This window comes from Euphorbia lathyris, chromosome 2 (assembly GCF_963576675.1).
Source record: "Euphorbia lathyris chromosome 2, ddEupLath1.1, whole genome shotgun sequence".
NCBI classification, from domain to species: Eukaryota; Viridiplantae; Streptophyta; class Magnoliopsida; order Malpighiales; family Euphorbiaceae; genus Euphorbia; species Euphorbia lathyris.
In genome coordinates, this window is record NC_088911.1 from 65,446,019 (window position 1) to 65,465,994 (window position 19,976).

The following is a 19,976-nucleotide window of genomic DNA, read 5'->3' on the forward strand; positions in this document are numbered from 1 at the left end:
TTCGGGCCGCCTGAACCAGGGGGCCCCCCTGAGCTTCATTCTTGGAAGCAAAGAGGGGATTAACAGAATCAACCACTAGCTCAAAAGACACAACAGACTCCAGACCCGGCAAACTGTGTTCCATAAGCTCATCTCCCTGGACAGGCTCATGAACGTCTTCAATAGATAGGGCACCAAACCTAGAGCTAGACCTAAGAGCTAAGCTGGTACCAGCCTCCTCCCTAGCCTTGGGGATAGGCTTCTCCTTCACGCTAGGGGCAGCCATAGGCTTAGAAGGAGCGAAAATCCCCTTCTTGATAATATCAGGAGGAAGATTCTGCATAATAGGAGGCTGAGTTCTACGACGAGTAGTCCGTTTAGCTACCATCCAAGGACCGAAGTTTCCTTCATTCCCTTGGTTACCTACAGAAATACTCCCACTCTCCATAACAGTCTCCTTCAAAACACTCTCCCTTTTGGGGCAACCTTCCTGAGAATGACCATAAATGCCACAATCATAACAAATGTTATGTAAGCCTTCATATTCGATAAAGAACACCTTGTTCTGAACACAGAACTTAGATAATAAGGGTTTCGCAAGATCCACATCCACACAAACCCTAGCAAACTTGCCCCTAATGGCACCAATAGTAGACTTATCCACATGGTGGACCTTCCCAACCATGCCTCCTATTTTGCTTAGGAATTTCTCACTGTAATACTCAATGGGAAGGCCCGGAAACCTAACCCAAGTCAAAATCCTGTTAACAGTAGAATCATGGGGATTAAAATTAGGAACCCAAGGTCGTAAAGCCAGAACGTGGTTGGAAATAATATATGGGCCCCCCTTGATCACAGTATTGTAATCCTCAACTCTAGTAAACTTGATGACATAGAAGTCATTTTCAAGGTCAGTAATACTGACTTTCCCTTTCCTAGCCCACTGGGCTTGAATCCTTTGGGCAAAATAATTAAAGCTGATCCTCTTCCCCAACACCTTAACTATCAAAGACACCTTCCACTTCTCTCTGAGTTCCCTCTTCTCTTCCGAAGACAGTCTAATAACCGGACAAAGAGGATCATCCTGGACACCATCCTCCTCGTCCGAATCAGAGAAAAGATCCGCAGAATCCCCTACCATCTCCACTTCCTCAAAGCAGAGCTCCTCCTCAACCACTCCCATAACAGGGTCTTTCCAAGACCCTTTACCTATCCCGTTATTGCCAACTGCAGTCCTGGGGGAGGCCATGTTCCCCTGTCCCTGAATATCATGCCCAGCCTCAAAAGGGCTCTGACTCGAGGCAACCTGCCCCCCAAAAGCAGCCTCAGCCTGCCCAGCACTGACCGGAATAGGACAATCAATGCCAGGCACAATGCCTGAAAAACCAGGCCAATGCCCAGCCCTAGCATCGGCATACCCCCTGCGCTGCCCGGCGCCATCGGCAGGGAGGACAGGCGCCGCACAGTCCGCAGGCGGCAACTTGCCCACCCGTCCATCCGGGACCGCGGGGAGCAAGGGGCGGGCAACCGCGTCACCCGATCCCATGCGCCCACCCCCCAAACATCCTGCAACCACTACCCCAGGCACAGGGCACCGCTCGTCCAACCTCCCTACCGATGAATCCCCCTCCAGCAGCGCCGCCTGCGTCCCAACCGAATCCGCAAGCAAGGCAACCGATCCAGGCGCCACGCCCCTGTCCCCACGATCCCAGGCCCCTCCAGCCCCCCAATCCCCTAAACCGGTGCCGCATCCTGCCGGATCTAACCCATCAGACCCTTGCCAAGTCCCCTGACCCCGCTCCCGGGAGCGGTCCCTCACCCGCTCGCCATGCCCCCTCTTCTCCCTTGCATCCCCTGTCGAAGCCACAACGCCGCCAGCCGACACTCCATCCTGCACCAGATCCGACGCCCGCCCTACCCCAGCCGCCCGATCCGCCTCACCAAGATCGGAATTGCCACCATCACCGCCCCCCTCCAAGGTCCGCCTAACCCTAGGTCTCTCTCTCTCTCTGTCTTTCGCCATCAGATTTGCGAGAGATAAGATAGATCTGAGAAAGAGAAAACAGATATGAGATCGAATGAAGACAGATCTGAGAGAGAGAAGACAGATCTGAGAAAGAGAAGACAGATCTGAGAGAGAGAGAAAATAGATCTGAGATCGAATGAAGACAGATCTGAGAGAGAGAAGACAAATCTGAGAGAGAGAAGATCGATCTGAGAGAGAGAATAGATCCGAGATAGAATGAAGACAGATCTGAGAGAGAGAAGACAGTTCTGAGAGAGAGAAAACAAACCTCAAAATAACCAAACCACAAGCCGTAGCTCCCACGAGAAGGAGAAAACCATAGCTCCCATGAGAAGGAGAAAACTTCTCTAATGAAAGAAGGAGAAAACTAATATTAGATAATTCTTTAGTTTAATTTATAATCATAATCTAATTACAATTATTAAACTAAATTAATATCCCTAACTAATATATAAATTTCGGCCCATGTGTCTATGTCCCGCTAATTACGTTTTCGTCCTCCGATTCCAAGTCCCATATGCGACCCATTAGGTTCTTTATTGCCACTAGCCGTATATATCCTTTGAAATTATTCATCACGATTAATTCCAACATATATATAACGGAATACCGTCGCGAGCTGTTACTAGCAGAACCTATGATATTCCCCCAGAGCAATTAAGAAGTCAGGTTGAGAACTGACGTTAACATTTCTATATTAGGTACAGTATAATACGATCCTTCATCAACTATATCCTGTTGGTCAATTCCTTATAACCATGGAATGTGTCAAGGTTACATATAACGAAGAGTCTGATTTTACTTGTACAGGTTGAATTCACTCTGAAAAGATAAGTTAAGTGAAATGTTCATTTCTACTCTTAACTGTATCACCTTGCAAGGATTTCAGTCAATTCACCACAAGCTGCCATTTGGATATATCTCCCACTTATCGGGAGTGACGAATGCTCAATCTGATATTAACTATTCTGCAATTACTTTGTGTGATACCCAACCCTGCTCTCACACACCCTATGCTCTCACCTATTGGATCGTGCTCGCACAGAATCAAAGTATCAGACTCCGTAATCCAGAATCACTAATTAACGAATGTTTGAGTCTGAGGATTAGTTATACCTACTAATACCAATGAGATGAACAGTTGACACATTAGATAAATCAATCCATTCTATTATCTCAAATTGGGTCCCAATCCTAATGAACTCCTTCACCGGATCCATGTAACTGTCTAGATATCCGAATATCTAAAGCTTGTGAGATCAGCTTTCTGTCTCGACGGAAAACACTGTTACATGCAAGTCTCAACAGCAATATGCCAACCCCTATAACATATTACTTGACTTGGGTTTACTTTAAGTTTATTGGTCTATTATAAAGTACAGTCTCACTTCATGCTTGTATGAACACTTTATAACTACTTAAATAAACTTAGGGTTACTTTCTTTATGAAAAATTCTTGCCTTTATATATAGTTATATTTTAATGTTATATATCTGATTAAACAAATGATCAAATAAACAATTTATTCATTAATATTAATATCCTAAAACAATTGTCTTTAGGACACTAAACTCCAACAGTTCTAACTTATAACACAGTGAAAAACTATGAGCTATTACACGAATAAAGACAGTAGATGTGTATAAGCTTTTGCTTTGCCTTTTGGAACTTCAAAGATGATTCTCTCTTGATTTCACCGTTGATAAGTCCAAATAAAGTAAATGATGGGGCTTTTATAGTGACACTTGAGGATATTATTTTGAATTTCAAAACAATCGTTGGACGGAAACACTCCTTTTAGCGCTTTCATCCTCTGTCCTCAGTACACAACCTAATATTGAACTTCTCTTTTTGTTGTCTTCTGGAGACAGCGTGCTTCTGAGTGCTGCCAGAAGCAGTCTGACTGTTTGCACAAATAAGTTAAAGATTCCAAGCTGACCAGGGGATAATCCGTCTGCTCCTTGTACTTCTTTCCAAATATATATGGTTTGATCTTCATCTTCTAGAACAAGTTACACTTCTTGGCATAGGCTTTTCTTCTGGATCCTTCCAGCTATTGGACCGGAATGAGTCTTGGGCCTTTGGTCCTCTTTAAAGCCTTTATTTATTTTCCTTTCTTTCATTCATTTTAATTACACACACTTAACAAACAATTAGTTCAATTAAATCAACATTTAATTTCAATATTAAAACTAATTATGGAATATTAATTTTCTTATAATATTTTTGTCGTGATCAAAATTCAGTATGGAAATTATGTTTCAACAATCTCCCCTATTTTGATGTTGGCAAAAATTCAGAGGTTAAGAACAATTAAAATTAATCTCCCCCATAATAGTTGGACTTACATTGCTTCTGGATTCTCCCCCGTAAGGGTTGAGCTACTGAAATAAATTTTACTTAAGATAGAAAAGAGTTAGACGTCAAGAAGTTCAGTAGTAAAATTAAATTCAGAGACATAAGCATTATGTATAAGAACAGAAAAATATTGTTGGGAGTGGTATGCACAACGATACTTGAATGGTGTCCTTTACTTAAATATAATTATTTAAAGCATCAGAGTTATTCAACCATTGCATTTGATGTATCAGAGTTATCCACATATTGCAATATTTTGTTAAGGGTTGATTTATTAAAGTCAATTATAAGTGGGAAAGGTATATAACAAGGTGTCATTCAGAAGCAAATGTTATTTGGAAGCACGATATTGAAAAGATAAGTCATTTATATATATACACATTCAGCAGACAATCAATTACAATATAACGTTAAGAAACCTATAAGAACAGAAGGAAGAAAGACAAGGTTCCTATTTATACTGTCTAATATTAATGGAAACATTGTCAGCCTTCTTCGTCTTGAGAGGTTGTTGTTGCTGATGAGATGTGGATACTGAAACTGGTCTAGAAGCGATAGCCTTATCATTTTTCTTCTTTTGTTCTTCCTAAGAGGCTTTCTCCCTCTTTTTGACAACATCAGTAATGGGGAAGATGCCTGGAGGTTGTCCAGCAACACTTCTAGAGTTCAGTTGCTCAGTATAGGCCTGAAGCTTTCTTGAGCTTTAAAGCAGGCCAGTGAAGACATCAGGAGCGGCACCAACATCTTTTGCAGTAAAGAATCCATTTCTGCATATATCACTGACTACAAGTTGAAATGCCTTAGCACTCCAGATGATGCAATCAGCTAGTGTAGAAGTGTACTTCTGATGAATTCTCAGTAGAGCGTGGCCAGAACCCAATTTTGATTGGCAAGAGTTTGGACATGCTTATTAGTTTCAGCATTCTGAGAATAGATAATAGAGGTCTTCTTGTCAAGCATCTCCATTCCACTTCTATTCATGTTCATAAGGCGTAGTGTCTCAGCAAGTTGGTCAGCAACAGAAGTTGGTGATGAGCCCATTTGCTGTTGGATCTTTTGAAGCTCAGAATCCATCTGTGTGAAGTGAAAAGATACTTTTTTAGAAACATCTTCAGCAGTGGTAACACTAGTGGGAAATAGCTCGGAGTTTGGCATGAAGATTTATGTGTTGAACCATGGTAAGTTGAATAGCAGCCATCCGATCAGCATAGGTGTGGATTCCTTCCTGAAAAACCAATGTAGCAACAATATGGAGAAGGCTCTTCATACTGGCTAGCTCATTGAGCAAGAGCATGGTTTCGCTAAGTGGAGTGGGCCCAAAGGCAGAAATAATTGGAGTGTTGGGAGAGTGAGACTTAGCCATTTCAGCCACTAGGGCATAGGCAGCATCCATTATCTTCTAGCCTTCAGCCGATGTTCCTATAAACAAAGGCCTAACTCACCCCCAAAAGGTACCTCAAAGGGTGAGGATTGCCTCACATATTTAATGAGCCATATAGCTTCCTCATTTATCAATGTGGGATGTTTAACACACACCCCTCACGTCCAATTTATTTGGTACGTGACGCTAATATCAGCGGGAACCCCAACATTAAACTATGGTTCTGATACCATGTAAACAAAGATCTAACTCACCCCCAAAAGGTACCTCAAATGGTGAGGATTGCCTCACATATTTAAGGAGCCATATAGCTTCCTCATTTATCAATATGGGATGTTTAACAGTTCTATTATGGGGGAATTTTTTTACGCATGTCTCAATGCATTGTGATTCACATGTAGCTATTGGTTCTGCCAAAAATAGTGTCTATAATGGAAAGAGAAGACATATTCACATTAGACACAATATAATGAAACAACTCTTGAAGAATGGGGTAATTGCCTTAGATTATGTGAGATCAGAAAAGAATCTAGCAGATCCTTTTACCAAAGGGTTACCGAGAAGAGTTGTTCTTGAATCGTCGAGGGGAATGAGGGCTAAAGTCCGTTGATTAAAGGAAATATGGTGGAAACCACTCGTGGTCAAACGAAACCATATTGTGTGCACTATACTTCTCCCATTCCTATGGCGTATAATAGTGCGTGTGTAATCCATAGCCCGTAAAGTGGTGGTTCATTCTAATGGACTTGATGAATGCTCTTTGAATGATGAGTTATGAGAAACTCTTAATGATCTCATGTTGAGATCACCTATTTGAGTATGAAGGTGGGTCGCCTTCTATAAAAGACTTGGACAGTCTTTCTAGAGCACTCATGAGACCCAAGGTATGCGCATAGCCATCAAAAGCGTTGTATTCTTTTATTGCGGAACAACAAAAGTTTTTTAAGGTTTTTACGTGTTGTGGGGGTCTCAGATGAAGTTTTAAAAGTTCAAGAGCAATTCACTTCTAAAGTGCCACATTGTTGCCTTATCTCACTACGTATCAATTCAATCGAAAGACATTGATACTTAAGTTTTCATAACATTGTCCTATTTTATTGCCCAGAAAATATCTTCTTTGTACTTATTTAAAATATTTATATAAAGCCATTTGTGGGTGGATTGTGAGAAATGGCTTTGAGACTAAGCCTTTGGTGTGGGTATATTTGTAAAGTGGCACTTTGCTCTTAGGAGCTTTTTTCCTATCCTACATAAGAAACTTACCAAAGTTTCAAAGGGTATATATAGGTTTGGGCTTTATAAGCCTTTAAATTGTGTTTAGTGGGTTTTGGCAAGTATACCACACGCGTGTGTTCGTTCGTTCGTTCGCATGATGCCGCCCTTCCCAACTGCACGTTCTAACGTTCAATTTTTCACAACAATTATATATTCGTTTTTTGTGCTTTGTGAACATACAGTTTTTCCATCCTCTTCAGATTGCATATCCGTCTGCCGAAATCGCTTTCAAGGCAGTGGCTCCTTCCACAGTACAGTTCAAATTCGGATAAGTGTTTTCTATAATCCTAATACTTTTCCTACAAAGAGGATCTGTCGGAATGCAATCTCTTAATTCAGGATTGTCAGAGTTTATTACAGGAGAATTTGCATTTCACTGAATCTTTTACCCCTCATTTAATGAACCCCTCATTTAATGAACGATGCTACCCACCTGCCCATCGTGTGGCTTGACATGCAATTTCCAATACTAACGATTTTTTCACTAGTTTATTGCCAGATTGGCTTAGTTCTGTAACTCTTCAAGAGATTACTCATATTTTGCAATAATAGGGGTTTTGACATTCTGCTTCAAATTTAAAAAAAAAAAAAAACAATGTAAATATTTTATATTGAAATTTTCATAATTATTTTAATATTTTAGTTATCTTAACAATTTTATTTAAAATTTTGATAATTTTAAAACATATATGATTTAAAACTGTTAGGATAAATATTCAATCTAAATTTTTTGATAAGTTGAAGAATATTCAATTCTAATAATATTAAATTATCAATATTTTAACTTTAAAAATTAAGAAAATTCTAATAGTATTGAATTTTATATTAAATTGTTAATTATTAAAATGTTAAATATTTAATGATTTTAAATATAAAGTACTTCAAATCATTTTAACAGTATTAAATAGAATATATTATAGATATAATTATTTAAAAATATATATTCAACAAGCTTTTTTGTTTGTCGGGGACAGTGTGGAACAAAAACTGCCATAAACATGGAAATAAATTCAAAAACAACATAAAATGGGAGATAAATAGTTTATAAGTTTGGCATAAATGTGTCAATATCCTGAGTTTTGACAGTTCAAATAAGTGAAAGAATATTTAGTATAAATCCAGCTACAGAACACACTTAAACCAAAATCAAAGAAACACGAGCTGAAATGCTTTATATATTGCATGTCAGATGTCTTACCATTCAAACCTTAATATCCATTAATTTCAATTTTAACTTCATATTTCCCGCTTGAACTATTATTTGTTCTTTTGATGGATCCACTTCTAAAACTGTTGCTTTCCTTCCAAGGGATGAAACTTGCACCATATCACCAACCTTGGGAAGCTCGGTCCTCCTCACTGTAGTGAAATAGGACAAACATCGATCATCCTTTTTGTTTCAAAATAAAATAAATAAATCCATTAGTAACCAGAGATTTCACCTACAAAAAGAGTTTGCTTGTAAGATCCAGCAAAAACATATTTCATCACAGTTCTATACCTGTCATTGGCTGTTTGTTAGCTTTAGCTCTTGATTTGGAAGACAAACTTATACTTGCTGTGTTTATTCCACTGTTGTCTTCTATAGTAGATCGGTTACCAACCGCAATTTGCCTTTTGTTGGCTGTACAGGACTGAGAAAGTTTTGTTGAGTGTGAGTGTGAGCGAAGTTGCCGTGCTTTCTTATGCAGGAGGGACCTCGCAGTTGCTGCAATCTCATCTATTTCTTGCATCTTCCTGTATCTTTGACCACAACCATGTTCCCTAATTTTCATTCTGGCCAGCAGTAACTTTTCATGAAGCCTTCTGGAAAGCCTTCAATGAAGAAAAATATACTAGATAGTCATCCACAATCTCACAGTTTCATCCCAGCTACTTTAGAAAAGCACTGTTTCAGCAGTGCACAGGACTTCCCAGTTTAAATCAATATTATGAAATGACATTTTCACCAAAATAGTGAGATAATTTCAGGCTCATCTCGTTGCTAAAACAACCAAAATAGAAATGACAAATATAGTTCCATGACCATAATCCTTGCCAAGAATACCAAATAAAACACATACAAAAACAGCTCGCACAAAAATAAAGGCTTTTGAAACCTTTTAAAATTACTGGCTTTTTTCTTTTTCATATAAATTTGGGGCATTTTGCCAACTTTTTAGAGATGGTGGGAATTGAACCCACAATCCCATAACTCCAATTTAGAGTGCGGTAGCCACCAACCCATTGCTTTCAGAAACAAAATAACAACTTTGTTGTTCCTACATCCCAGTACCAAACCATATAGATGCTTCCTCAGAAAAAACGTGTGCATTGCATAACAAGGGTCACAATCCCACTGCAATGAAATGACATGCCATGATCTTAATAAAATAAAAGTTATGGAATGCCCTAATATGAAATATAAAAGAGACAGAAAGACTGAGGACTTATCAGTACACTGAGAGACAGGCTTTAAGATCTTTGATATTGTAATTATAGTAGTTAAATGTTTAGCGAAGATGCCCATTGCAAATGGAATTTACTACATGGACTTAACCATAGATTCTTACTTAAGATGGTGTTGTCCCTGATACAAAAGGGCTTGAGAGTCTTGCTTGAATCTTTCCATATCAATTATAACCTGAAAGTTAGCATGAGGGTTATATTTAATAGTTGACCCTAACCATCCATTAAAGTGAGATATGACAAAATTCCAACAAAAATATATATTTCATAATATCTAGAAAACTAGTGATCTCTTACAATGACACCACCAGACCAACAAGCCACTGCTCAAGCTTACTGTTATTTTGGGAGAAACTACATTTTATATATTGAAAGATAAAGAGCTTATATACAAGAATGAGATGAGGATAGGAACTGGACAAATATACTAATCCCTATATTTGCTCCTTTAATTTCTCCCTAAATTTCTTCTATTACAGCTAGCTATGTTCACATATGCATACTATAACACTCATTATAAGCATTAGAAGCTATAATGTGTAGGCTTCCTACAGTCAAATGGAAAAATAACAGTAAATATCTCTACATAAACTAGAAAATAATGAACATTAGGCTGCAAGTTATTGCAAACTCAGCAGAAAAAAGAAAATTATATCTGGCACTTTGTTACCTCATTTATTTCTGCACTAGCAGCGCCGTATAGTTGTCGAGCATTACTAATAACTTTATCTGGTAATCCCAATTTCTCGGATATATTGATGGCATTTGAACGACCTATAAAACGAGTCAGATCACTTAAATTATGAACTACGGTGAGTGGGAAAATATAACTAATACAAACACGGGAAAATCTAATACTACCTTTCAGGTAGATGACAGGGAATATAATTTCTAGCCATCTCTCTCTCATTTAACAACATTCCAAGAAATCTTTGAGGAAGTTGCCTGATTTAGAGAGATTCGGGGCTCTAATGAATGTAACCAAAATTATAAATTACTTCATGCAGCAGATAAAGCATGCAAAAAATAATTTAAGATAACCAATCTCAATGTGTACTGGATCAGTTAGCTTGAAAACAAGAAACCATTTAAAAAGCAACAGAATTCAATTTCATAAATGAGCTTTCTTTCTTTTATTGGTGACAAATGCTGGAAAAGGGAATTTTTAACAGGAAACCACATGTTTATGGAGACAACCTGAGGGTTTTGTTCCTTGAACAAACTCACCAAACATTTTCTTTGACACCAAACAAAAAGATGATTCAATAGGTAGCTTCTTCAAATAAAAATACTAATTTATTACTATAAACATGCATAGCAGACCATAAAAGCATTAAACAAACAGGGAGTCAAGCAGGAAAACCTGGTACTCCCCAGAGAATCTTGTATGTTGGCTTTAAGTTCACTTCATCAAACTCCATACAGGCATTTTCGAAGACACCATTACTGCCAATTAAGCAAAATCTTAATATAAAACTAACCTTAGCTAAAACAAGCTAGATGCATTGACAGTTAATTAAATATTTTTCCATGTTGCTAGACATGTGACCAGACTACAATATTTTGTTGCCAGGCCAATTATTACATCTCTACCATACAGATAACATGCCTGTATTTCAGGGATTTAAGTTCTCCGTGATGTGTTGTAGCTATTGTCAACAAAGCACCATTGTCTGCAAATGATTCGAGCAATGACATTCCCAGTGCAGCTCCTTCAAGTGGATTTGTCCCCGCACCAACCTGAGTAAGTGTGAGCTATTATCTTGGCTGCATTATTCATTTGTTTCTCTATATTTGAAATGTGACCAATTTAAACTCTTAATGACATAGCTACATCATTATAGATTATTTACATGCTAACAACCAGAAGTACAACACAAAACTTTGATTCAGTACATACTTCATCCAGCAGTACAAGTGACTGATTTGTTGACTGAGATCGAATATCCTGCACAATACATGATTAAGAAAGTGTTATAGAACCAAGAAATTGAAATAAGGATGTTATTTATTTTACTTTAATTTGTGTGTGTGGCATGGATTTATTTTGGTGTGTTTTAGTTTTAAGCGCTGCTGTAACTTTAGTTAGTTATTTGGCAGGCAGTTGTATTTTTATTTCTTTTATCTAATGAAGTTTGAAGGGGGGCAGCAGTTAAGTTCCTTCTCACAAAAAAAAAAAAAAAAACAGGGACCTGAGGTTCTCTCTAATGATCCTCATCTATTAGCAACATAGGTTCAAAAGGCAGAAAACCGAAGAAGAATAGACCCGGTTTAGATTGGAGTCTAGTAAACAATCGACCCATAACTCGATCTAAGACTTCGGGCCATAACAATTTGGTATCAGAGCCTAACGTTATGGGTGATCTTCTCGGATTACAGCAACAGTTGGAGGCTTTCATGGCCAGGTATCGGGAGGACAGGGCTAGGAATCACCCAGAGCCAGAGGCAACAAAGCAAGAATTGTCACGGCAAATGCATGATTTAGCACGTGAAATTGCATCTTGTCGCACAGAAACACGTGAACAAGGAAACAACAGGGTCAATCGAGGTAGAGTAGATCGAGGACCCCAGACCAAAATATAATGGGTCCACGATATTCTCGATCGAATTTCCCAAACTCGATGGCAGTTGTGACCCTCTTCCTTGGTTAAGTTAATGTGATTATTTTTTTCATCATCAACATATTCCAAAGGAAGAAAAAATACTGATGGTGGCTGCTCATCTAGATGGAGATGCACAACCATAGTTATTAAAGGCGCAAGGGGGGTCCTGGAGCCTTGGCGCAAGGCGCAACTTAAGGTGCCCTAAAAAAAATCATAAATTCATAATACTAGTCACAAATAATCACAAATAGTCAAATACCAACAATAAAACCATAAAATGCATGAGTTAAGTTCTAGTTAAAGGGCGGCCCGGTCGCATTACGCGTCCCCACTGAGCGAGGGTCCGGGGAGGGGTCCCACCACAAGGATGTATTGGGGGCAAGCCTTCCCTTGCCAATTTAATTGGCAAGAGGCCGCTCCTAAGACTCGAACCCGTGACCTCAGGTCACACGGCAACAACGTTTTACCGTTGCGCATGAGTTAAGTTCTAGTTAACTAAAAAAAAAAAAAAAGGCGGCCCGGTCGCACTACGCGTCTCCGCTGAGAGGGTCCGGGGAGGGGTCCCACCACAAGGGTGTACTGGCTTCCCCTGCCAATTTATTTGGCAAGAGGCCGCTCCTAAGACTCGAACCCGTGACCTCTTGGTCACACGACAACAACGTTTACCGTTGCGCTAAGGCATAATGTCTAATGCGATATGTATAGTAAAAACTTTCGATCTTTGTCTTCTCTCTGTTTTTCTTTTATTTTCTGAACTTAAAAAACCCTAAAATTCCCTCAACCCTAAAATACCCTAAATTACCCTAAGGTAGCCGAGGCGCGCCAAGGCGCGCGCCTGACTGACCGCGCCCGCCTTTGGGCTCCAGAGGCGCTAAGGTTGGAGCCTTAGCTGAGGCGCGCCTTTAATAACTATGTGCACAACTATGGTTTTTGAAATTGTATAGAGATAAGCCTGATCTGACATGGGATGAGTTTAGAACAGTTTGTCATTCACGGTTTGGGCCGCTTTCACATGGCACAAATTTGGGAGAATTATCTAAATTACGGCAAACTGGTTCAGTTGAGGCCTATCAACGCAAGTTTGAGCAGTTATCTGCCCGTTGCACAGAGTTATCGCATGCACAGGAAATGAAATCTTTCTCAATGGGTTACAAGACTATATTGCATTAGAGGTAGAATTGCATCAACCAAATACCCTTACTTTCAACAAAGAAGTTTGCTCGATTGTATGACAGAGGAAATATTGGCAGCATCGGGTTGAAGTGTCGGGTTCTGATTCTCGGCTGGAGAATTCTATTGTTAAGCGTGACTTTTCTAAACAACAATGCATCAAGAAACTTTCTAGGGCAGAAATGGAGGAGCGTCGTGCTAAAAACTTGTGTTTTAATTGTGATGAACAATTCTCTCCAGCCTCCAGGACATAGTCCTAAAAAAGCTATATTGGATTGAAGGAAATAGAAGAGTAATGATTTAGATACGGAGGGAACCTAGATCGAGAACGTTGATCCTAAGGTTTCCATCCATGCGATTACTGGCAATCCTAATTATCAAACTATGCAACTTATGGGTTCTAGGGGGGAGGAGGGGTTTAACTGTATACTATTTAATAATCCCCATTAACTATAGCAATCAGCATGGAAACTGGCGAAGATGATATCATTAGATGCAAAGATGAGTTTTAGCTTGTAACCGAGTGAAAAGTAAGCATCTACAGCTTACAGTGCAATTGCATATACACCATCATTCAACCAAGAATAAAGAATAAGTAGTAGAAAAAGAAAACAGCTAAGCGTATAAACTTGTACTGGACTCAGGATGAGTAACAAAGGTCATGAAAAAGAAAAAGAGCCATCACAAGGAAAAAACACTAATTATTGTGACTCATTTCCAATCACATTAGATAAGTGCATGTTAGGGCCCTTTAGAACCATTGTGATCCTCCCTAAGTCTGATAATTCATGGATTTATTTGTGCCAAACACTTAAATTGGACCTAGTTATCCAGATAATTATAGTTTACGGGTTCAATCTCTTTCTACAATCTAGCTAAAAGAAACTCTAGCAATATAAGCAATTTGTAATGGCATAAGTAAAAAGACCTTCTCAATATAAGCCGAAACATAATTTTACTAAGGAATATTGTACTTACACTTATTTGCTTCAAGTGCCCGGAGAAAGTAGATAGAGACTGGGATAAGGATTGTTCATCACCAATATCAGCAAAAATATGATCAAACCAAGGAAGTTGTACCGATTCAGAAGACAAAACATGAAGACCTGCAATGTGAAATATATTTTTAGATGGTTGCATGGTAAATTTGAAGATCTTCTACCAAGAAACAAAATTGATAACTAATGCTAATTTCTTCGGAAAAACGTTCAGTTTTCCTCCTGTAGTTCATGAAAGATAAAGTATAGTGAGACTTCCATAACTTGTTTCATGATACAATATAATCAGTTTGCCCATCGCAAATCTAAATTTATAACTGCACTTCCATCTTAAAATTGATTTATCCTTCCCTTTAAGGTTCAATGGGAAGTCCCAATATAAATGATTTCTTCTTTTCCCAAGGCTGCATCCTTTTTAGATACTTTCCACATCATATGAAGATAATTTGTTACAAACATAACAAACTGAGAAGAGGAAAAGTCAGCCAACTGTATGGAATAAGGACTATCTATGTGTTCCCATAGTAAACATTCCATGAGCATATGAGAAAAGATAAACTAGAAGGAAAAATGAAAAACTAACCTGATTTTGCCATCATAGCAGCCAATCCAATTGTCTTCAAGCATATAGTTTTCCCCCCAGTATTAGGGCCAGTTATAACTAGGACTTTTGTTTTCCGGGCAATGAAAAAATCAACTGGAATGGGATGAACTGAATCCACTGTGGACACCTGGCAGCCGTGAGTTTTAAATTGCTTTTCAATGAATAAAATAAAATAATTTCAGGACAAAAAAAGAACTCTTTTAATAACTTCAGAGGCATAAAACAAAATGGAAAGAAAGTTGCATAAAATTCTACTAAGCCATCAACAATATCAAGGATGCAAGATTTACATATGTTCCCTTCAAAATGCTATTCTACCCTAGGAGTTTTCTTTTTATTTTTCAAAGAAGAAAATCGTAGAATGTAAATAAAAGATAAGATAAAAATAATACTTTTACACTCGCAGAACTGTAGTAGGTAAAGGAAAAGGGATCTACAGCCCAAAAGCCTTTGAACATTTTTATCAACTGCAATATCACATGCAATTTTGAAATGAGTTTTCTTCATATACAATGGTTATTGGGTGCAATAATTACCAGGTTACCTCAACCTAGCTAACACTAACTGTCAAATTAACACTCAAAAGAGCTGGATAGATGTGAGAACACGCTATCACTATGCTATTATCTTTCTGTTGATATATCCTTACAAAAACATCACGCTGACAACTGATTTCTACGTAAAAATTGATTGAATGATAATACTTGCCAGAATTGCACCTCAGAGCTACATGGGGCTATGACTCATCATTCTCATAGAACACTAAAAGGTAAAAGAGAAAGCTCATGATATCTTTTGTGCTTAAAGAATGAAAGAAAGAGACAAAAAATTGAGCAAAACTCAAACTTGTTATAAACAAAAAAAAAACAAGTCTTTGTCCTTAACCCGTTAAAAACAAATTCATTAGTCTGGCATAACTCTTACTGTGGTAGCATTACTGGCATTCTTGCGCATCTTCTGGAGATTTTGCCTATGCTTCTCAAGTAATAGAGGATGATATGCTTTAGGCATATACAATAGCCATTCTTCTCTCTTAGAGGGGAATGATGCTTCAGAAGGGAAAGGTACATCCATGTCTTGTGGAAGATATAAATCAGGTGATGCACCTCCAAATGCAAGACTATAGGTTGCTCGGGCATTGATCTATATTAAAGAAATACAATTAGAAATGATTCACAGAAAAATGCAACTAATTGAACATGAGCAGGGCACCAAAATGCAAATCTTTATCTTGTAAGAAAAGAAGCAACGTTCTAATTGCAGTTCCGTCACTGTTTCTGTGTTCAAACATGCACAAGAAACTACATTTTGAGGGCATTTATGCATTGCAGGAAGCAGAAGGAACCATTGTTGCCAAGTATACTTAAATCAACCATAAATATAATTATCATAGGATTTACAGAAAAATTTAGCCAAGTTCTATAGCACTCAACACATTGAAGGTTTTTCCTTGATAGCAAAATAAAATCAAAACGACAGAAAATTGCATCTTTGATTTTGAGTTAGGCTTAACCCCTTTTACTGATATTTTTATTCTTAATCGTAGAGGATTGGTTAATGAAATGGAGACAATTAGAAATAACATATTACACTTTATCTCAAAACCTTAATTAGAATATGTTAGTGAATGTGCTATGTGTTTGAGAGAGAGAGAGAGAGAGAGAGAATACAAGAGACCTACCACATCTAGTTGAATTACATTGTTTGATACTTTTTCAATGTCATCAAGATCCATTTTCATCTGAATGAAAAACACTAAAATGGAAATGTGAGCAACTCAAAGGAAGTAATAATGAATGCAAATTTCACCCGAAAAAGCTCGCAACCTTTTCAGATAAGTTTAGAAGGAGATCAGCCTCTGCCTTCGCCACTGATGCTCTTGCTCTTTGCAACTCATCATTTATAGGAACTGCTGTAAGTGGTTCCATAACACTTCCCATGCCTGAATCACTACAGCAATATATTATTCTTCAGAAATTGAATGTTTCTGCTTTTATGGGTTAAACCCCTATAGTTAAAATTGGCAAAATGAATGTATTGACAGAAAGGAGGAAAGGGTCAGATTCATGAAACAATTCAAATTCTTTCCACTTATAAAAACTTGCATCCTGGGAAATTTTAATGTTGATCCCGTGTATACATTAAAAAACACAAGAAGTAGGTGAGTACGGGTTGTTTATCACCCATGTACCCATTTCTGACCCATTAAATTTATAAGGTACCCATTTCGGCTTAACCCTAACTCACCCATTTATCCGATTAAACTATAAAGATAATCTACCATATACACATACAAAAACAAAATAATTTGTAATGTACTGTTAAGTTATACATGATTTCATAAAAGTGATTATCTTATGAAAATTCATATCCCATTCACAAAATAATTGTTTCATATTACAGAAAAGTGTCTCTAATGATCTCATAATGCATAATATGATGAAGTTAAAATTTAATTTGATGTTTGCATAACACTTTGAACAATTTATAATAAAGATATGACTTCCAATACATACTATGACAAAGTTGCTTGCATTTTCCAAAAACAACAAAGCTGCTTCTATTTTTCATGATAGTTTATATATGATTGAAAATTTTATTTCCAAGAATCTTATAGCCCTTCATTCAAGATAGAAGTAGACAGAATACTGTCTGTGCTGTATTGGACCATGATTATATTGGCCCTACTATCACAGTAAAGATGATTGGTGATAAATGTTGGCTGAGGACCATCACTCATTGTGGGGAGTCTTTCTGAATGAGAGAAAGGGAAGGTCCATTTGCTTTTTTTTCCTATTCAACATAGATAAATATCTAAACATTTTGCTAACAGAATTGATACACCTTCCATCAATATATTCATCTGAATAATTATAGGATGGTTTTAATTAATCTTACACACCTGGACAACAAGAGACCCCTGAAATTTGTCAGCTGACTAGTGCTTGATTTTATACACCATCTGCCATTGGTGTTACTCACTTCCTGAACCAATACTGTTACAAGAGCTGGGGCTAGTGACTATAAAGATGCAGGAAAAAAAAACTTATACACGGACCCGTCATACCAGAAAGGATTCTTCTTCCGTGTCATTCCTAATTAAACTGTCCATCAACCGATGCAACTGAGCCAAAACATCATAACCCAATCAAAAGTCTGGACGTATAGATGTAAAAGCAGATCAAAAGTTTCAGCACAAGTAAAAAAGGCAGACACTAAAGATAGCTGTAAACATGCTACCAGAAATAAACATTAGTCAGAACCCATTTCTCAATTAACAAACAGTGCAGTTACCCAGCAACATAAAGTGGGTTAATAAGATATTGAACTTTGAGAGTGTTTTTCCACCTCATAAATAATATTTTGACAAATAGAAATCAACACCCGGAAGACAAGCCAACATTGAGCAGGGTTTTAGGCCTAACTGCATAAGTAAATGGTAATATGCAATAGTCAAGCTAATATTGCAAGCATAAAGAAATTTACAAGTCAAGAACATGGCCTCGCATGCTGCCTGGGAACGCACTAGGGTGCTATAGGAGTGGCTTAAAAACATAATCATTTTAAATATAGTTGCACAATTGATGCCAAGACTCTAATAAGTAAATCTTTTATACTAGAAATGGCTGTGAAACCTGAAGATTTCACATAAAATATATGGAAATTCAATATATTGATTTCATTACTAGAAAAAGGAGACAAAACCTTCACCTTCTTCTCAAGCATCCGAACATGATCCCGTGATCGTTTAAGGACAGAACTCTGAACTAGGAAATAAAATTTCAATTAAGACTACAGAAAACAAAAGCAATCATGTAGGAAGCACAAGTGAGCGGTAAGTCTTCCAATATCATTAAAAACTGAGTGAGAAAACAGGAACCAACAGCAGAATCTTTCACAGAGCCATCATCATCTATAATTAGCCGTATTGTTCGAACTAATGCTCTGCGTATCCCCAGTCCCATTATCTGCAGGCCGTATATAGTCAAAAAGCACATAAGAAACAGTTCATCAATTATAGGGAACACATATATTGGTGGTAACAAAAGCAAAACTAGTCTTGAATCTTTTTACCATTTCAGAAAGAGGCATAAAACGATTATGCCATTCAGCATCTTCCTTTATTGCAGATTCAAGATTAAGCTTCAGTAAATCAGCAAATTCTAGTAGAGCTGCAACAGCTATTGCTTCATTTGCACTAACTGCCAAACCTCTACGAGCATGTCTGAGGGCAGATTTTACCTTTTTTAAGAAGGCAAAGAAAGCAAAACAATTATGAGAATGCAACACGGCTCATAAAAATTAAGAGCTAAGTGTTTAATCTGTTATGGAACTCAATCCGCATGTGACACAGTGTTACTATGAACAGGTTACAATTAAGGAGAATGGAGAAAATAGGAAGTGACAAACCAGAGAAAGATCCACGCCAGTAAAGTCCAAGCCGCAAGCACCATGTTTGTGCATTTCTATAGCAGCATTTGTCTCTTTCAAAAGTCTCAAACTCTCCTCATAGTTCGCATCCAGTGACCATAATTGCGTCTGTCATGCATTGAAACTGTTAATTCCTCATCAAATTTGTTTTCAAATTATAAGAAAACTGAAACAGTAAAACCTAACCTTGATCACTTCACGACCCGAGAAAGTGCCGGCAAAAGAAGCGACCAAATCACACAGCTTATCCCATTCCAATACTCTGAGACTGTCATAATGAATAGCGCTCAGATTACTACGCTGCGAGTTAGGAGTTGAAGAAACGAGAACGGTGGTGCAGAACTTTTGTGTAGATAAACGTCCATAATTCTTCTTCTTCCTCAATGCAATACGGTTACAGTTCCTAATACTGAACAATTTAGCCGCTGAAAGAGGAGCATATATTGTCATCTTCCCAAAGGTCGCACACCGTACCATTGTTATCTTTCCAATGGAGAGATTTTGGACTGGATAGCTTACCAGTGGGCATAAAATGAGTGTTGCCTCGTTATCTCACTGCTTTTCTTTTTCTCAGTAAATTGCTGTATATTGGCAGGGGCGTAAGCACTTGTTTGGGAGGAGGTTAATGGGAGTAAACGAGAGTAATGGAAGATTAAGTATTAAGTTAATTTTGTTTGGGAGTTATTTTTTTAGAGTAAATGGA

General features: G+C 37.9%; 1 protein-coding gene across 3 annotated transcripts; it reads right to left on the bottom strand.

Annotated features, from left to right (window-relative positions):
• Window positions 1-8,057: 8,057 nt before the first annotated feature.
• Window positions 8,058-19,865, bottom strand: LOC136218496 (uncharacterized). 3 transcript variants are annotated; one of them, XM_066005392.1, is made up of 19 exons: window positions 19,460-19,863; window positions 19,253-19,381; window positions 18,917-19,084; window positions 18,727-18,810; window positions 18,554-18,604; window positions 17,910-17,966; window positions 17,745-17,827; window positions 16,669-16,792; window positions 16,524-16,583; window positions 15,767-15,985; window positions 14,822-14,969; window positions 14,219-14,346; window positions 11,368-11,415; window positions 11,077-11,207; window positions 10,831-10,913; window positions 10,138-10,241; window positions 9,572-9,642; window positions 8,521-8,834; window positions 8,058-8,378 (listed from the first exon to the last, which is right to left on the bottom strand). In XM_066005392.1, the coding sequence occupies exons 1-19, from the start codon at window positions 19,748-19,750 to the stop codon at window positions 8,221-8,223; spliced, it is 2,451 nt and encodes an 816-aa protein (XP_065861464.1). In that variant the 5' UTR covers window positions 19,751-19,863; the 3' UTR covers window positions 8,058-8,220. The 3 variants fall into 3 exon arrangements, with proteins under 3 accessions (XP_065861464.1, XP_065861465.1, XP_065861466.1); XM_066005394.1 differs by having other exon boundaries at window positions 8,269-8,409; window positions 19,460-19,865; XM_066005393.1 differs by lacking the exon at window positions 16,524-16,583 and having other exon boundaries at window positions 19,460-19,864.
• Window positions 19,866-19,976: the final 111 nt, after the last annotated feature.

Excerpts from the sequence above, each read along its gene's own strand:
- LOC136218496 (XM_066005392.1), bottom strand. The coding sequence starts at position 19,750 with ATGGTACGGTGTGCGACCTTTGGGAAGATGACAATATATGCTCCTCTT. Across the intron at positions 14,347-14,821 it reads TGCTATGATGGCAAAATCAG|GTCTTCATGTTTTGTCTTCT; the intron begins GTTAGTTTTTCA and ends TTCACATTGCAG. Across the intron at positions 11,416-14,218 it reads GGCACTTGAAGCAAATAAGT|GATATTCGATCTCAGTCAAC; the intron begins GTAAGTACAATA and ends TGTATTGTGCAG.